This window comes from Takifugu flavidus, chromosome 1 (assembly GCF_003711565.1).
Source record: "Takifugu flavidus isolate HTHZ2018 chromosome 1, ASM371156v2, whole genome shotgun sequence".
NCBI classification, from domain to species: Eukaryota; Metazoa; Chordata; class Actinopteri; order Tetraodontiformes; family Tetraodontidae; genus Takifugu; species Takifugu flavidus.
In genome coordinates, this window is record NC_079520.1 from 2,849,920 (window position 1) to 2,852,663 (window position 2,744).

The 2,744-nt window shown below is 45.6% G+C and overlaps 1 protein-coding gene across 1 annotated transcript; it reads right to left on the bottom strand.

Annotated features, from left to right (window-relative positions):
- Positions 1-322: 322 nt before the first annotated feature.
- Positions 323-2,312, bottom strand: LOC130530127 (zona pellucida-like domain-containing protein 1). Its single transcript, XM_057041035.1, has one exon. It carries the CDS (start codon positions 1,968-1,970, stop codon positions 861-863), a length of 1,110 nt encoding a protein of 369 aa, XP_056897015.1. The 5' UTR covers positions 1,971-2,312; the 3' UTR covers positions 323-860.
- Between the last annotated feature and the right edge of the window lie 432 nt (positions 2,313-2,744).

The window sequence follows — 2,744 nt, forward strand, 5'->3', positions numbered from 1 at the left end:
CTACTCTTTCCATTTATCACCCTTCACCTCTGGGGGCAGAGAGATGGGCCAGTTGTGGGCCACTGGGGTCAGAGATATACTGCCCCGTGTGTCTGGATAGGCAGGCAGCTTCCTCCTCTGACATGCACGAGTCCTCGAGGGACCAGAGACCTGCTGGGGAAAATTCCAGGCATGATGTAATACCAGTGTTAGGAGAAACATACAATATTAAGATATCAGATAATGTAAGGGGACATTTTTACACCTACATTTTCACAGGTCTAAATGTTGGTGCTGTCAGTTTGAAATTCTTGTGCATGAACTAGATTAGCAGAGAACACAGTCTTTCAGAAAGTTTTTATTTATTTTTTCTAGCATATTACAGAAGGCCGTAATGATTTAGGCTTTTTTGTTTTTATGGGAGATGAGTTGAGCTTTCAGTCGAATATCTTTGTTAGTTGATTCAATAAATTACACATAATACTTTGAAAGCTACTACTTTTACCCAAATCAGTCCACACACCTATAGTTACACAGAGTGTAAAACCTTTGATTTGTTCTGTTAAACATATATTTTTTCCCTCCACTCACCATTTTCCCCACTATTTTATTTAGTTACTGATTGATTTCTATAAGCTTATAAAGTGCAGACATGCAGTAACACTCAAAGCTTGCCCCTTTGGGAAATGATTACTCAACCCTAAAAACATCTACTGACTCCTCTGAAGATGCACCATCCTCCCAACTATTTATCCATGATAGACACGCAGTTAGAGCTATAGGAATTAAGGAGAAGCCTTCCCAACAGATGCAACGATGAACTGAACCTCCACCAGAAAAGCAAAATGAATGTAGAGATTAATCTCCCTAGTTCTGGAGCCTTAAAACCCAGCTCCAGCGCTAACAGCAGTAAAGTAAGCAAAGGCAAGGATTCCAACAGGCAGGCCAAGTCTCCCGGCAGAGTTTTGCTCATTGGTCTGAGCTTTGGTGACGATCTTCGCAGAGGAGAGGGTGTAAGTCTTGGACGTGTCTAAATTAGAGGTGTCCACGGCGTTCCTCCTCCTCCGGTTGTTGCACTGCTTGAAGGTGCTGCACGTGCTCATTTCACACAGCCGGGTGATGCAGTGAAGGTAGTAGGTTGACACGCTCTGGTTCTGCTGCTCGATGAAACGGAAGGCCGGGAAGTGGAAGCGGGCGCTCTGGCTGTCTCCATTCTCAATTATGGTGGTGAACGGATCCTTGGAACAGGGGACGAGCAGGTTAAAGTAGCTGGAGTTATCGGGCAGGGGAGAGATGGAGGCATAGCAGCGGTCAAGCAGGACGTGGTACTGCCCTGTCAAGTTGGTGGCCTTGACCTGAACGTACACGCTGGTCCTCAGTTCGATCCCCAGCGCCGGCATGACCAGCGGTTGAGTGTAGTTGGTGTTGGTGAAGAGCCCCAAGCTTAAAGTGCTGATGAAACTTCCATTGTTGTCCTTGATGGCAATGGAGGAAGCAGACACATCGACCTGGGTGTTGTTGACCAGATACTCGAGGGGATAGGCACAGGAGTAGTAGTACTTCAGCTCAGCATTGTAAGTGATGGTACCAGTGGTGGGATCAATGGACCGGATGACGCCGCTGATATTGACCGTCTGGATGTTGGAAAAGTCTGAGAATATACCCGTTCCTGCTGCGCTGGTGGTCATGAATGTGCTTCCACAGGCGTTGGTCATGTTCAGTGGGAAACTGAAGCGGGCGACCGGTGGGGTCACAGAATCGTCAAGGGTAGCTCTACAGGCAGGGTCCAACATGTGGTTCAGGATCAGAAGAGTCTCGTTGTAGCCAGTGTAGATGACGGGGCAGACCTGGATTGCCAGATTAATGGCTGAAGTACCACACACCACCGCAATGTCGGTTAACTGTGGCCGTCGGGCCTCTGTTCCACACTCGCCCACGGTTAGCTGGCTACTTCTTACTATCATAGATAGCAAAAGTAAAATAGTCTTCATCGTGGCTCTTCAGTTGTGCTGTAGATCAGGACACTCAAAACCTCAACGTTTCCACTGAAGGCTCCTCGCCCGTTGCAGATAGTTTTGAAGTCTTCAGACTGTGTTCAGGGGTCTTTATAGGTACGTATGTCCTCTGGGATAGGCCCAAAACAAGGTCAAGCTCATCGCTATTTGTGACCATCTATTGTAAGAAGTATAGGCCCCAGCATGGACCTTAGCCTTAGGGCAGCAACTGAAACCTGACTAATCCTGCTATCCTCCAACTCTGAGAAAATGGCCTTGTTCTTTTGTTGAGTGTTCTCTATAATATAGATTTCCATGTCCCCTACTGTACAAGGAGACTTCCATGAGGTAAGTGAACATAACACTAGATGGTGTGAATATCAGGTCGAACACACAATGCTGTAAAGTTTCTATCCGGTTTGGGCTCGAGCAACTACAGTAGCGCCCTAGATGGGATCCAGTGGAGCAGGTGATATTCTCCTGACTGACACAGACGGCTTCATTTATCCAGCAGTCATACAGTAAAAATAACCATCACCATTTATATGATACAATAAAGAAACCCAACACTCTCCTGAAATTGAAGGATAATTCCAACAATGGAAAAAAGCGCTTAGTATTTACTTTATTGAAAAGGTGACATAACTGTTTTACCCTTGTTTTAGGTCAGATTTGTTGGTTTAAATAATGAGGTATTTTTTAAATGTTTTAAACTCCTGAAGGTTCACGTATTAAAAATTGTGTGCAATGGCATTGTTGTCACATGTGGGA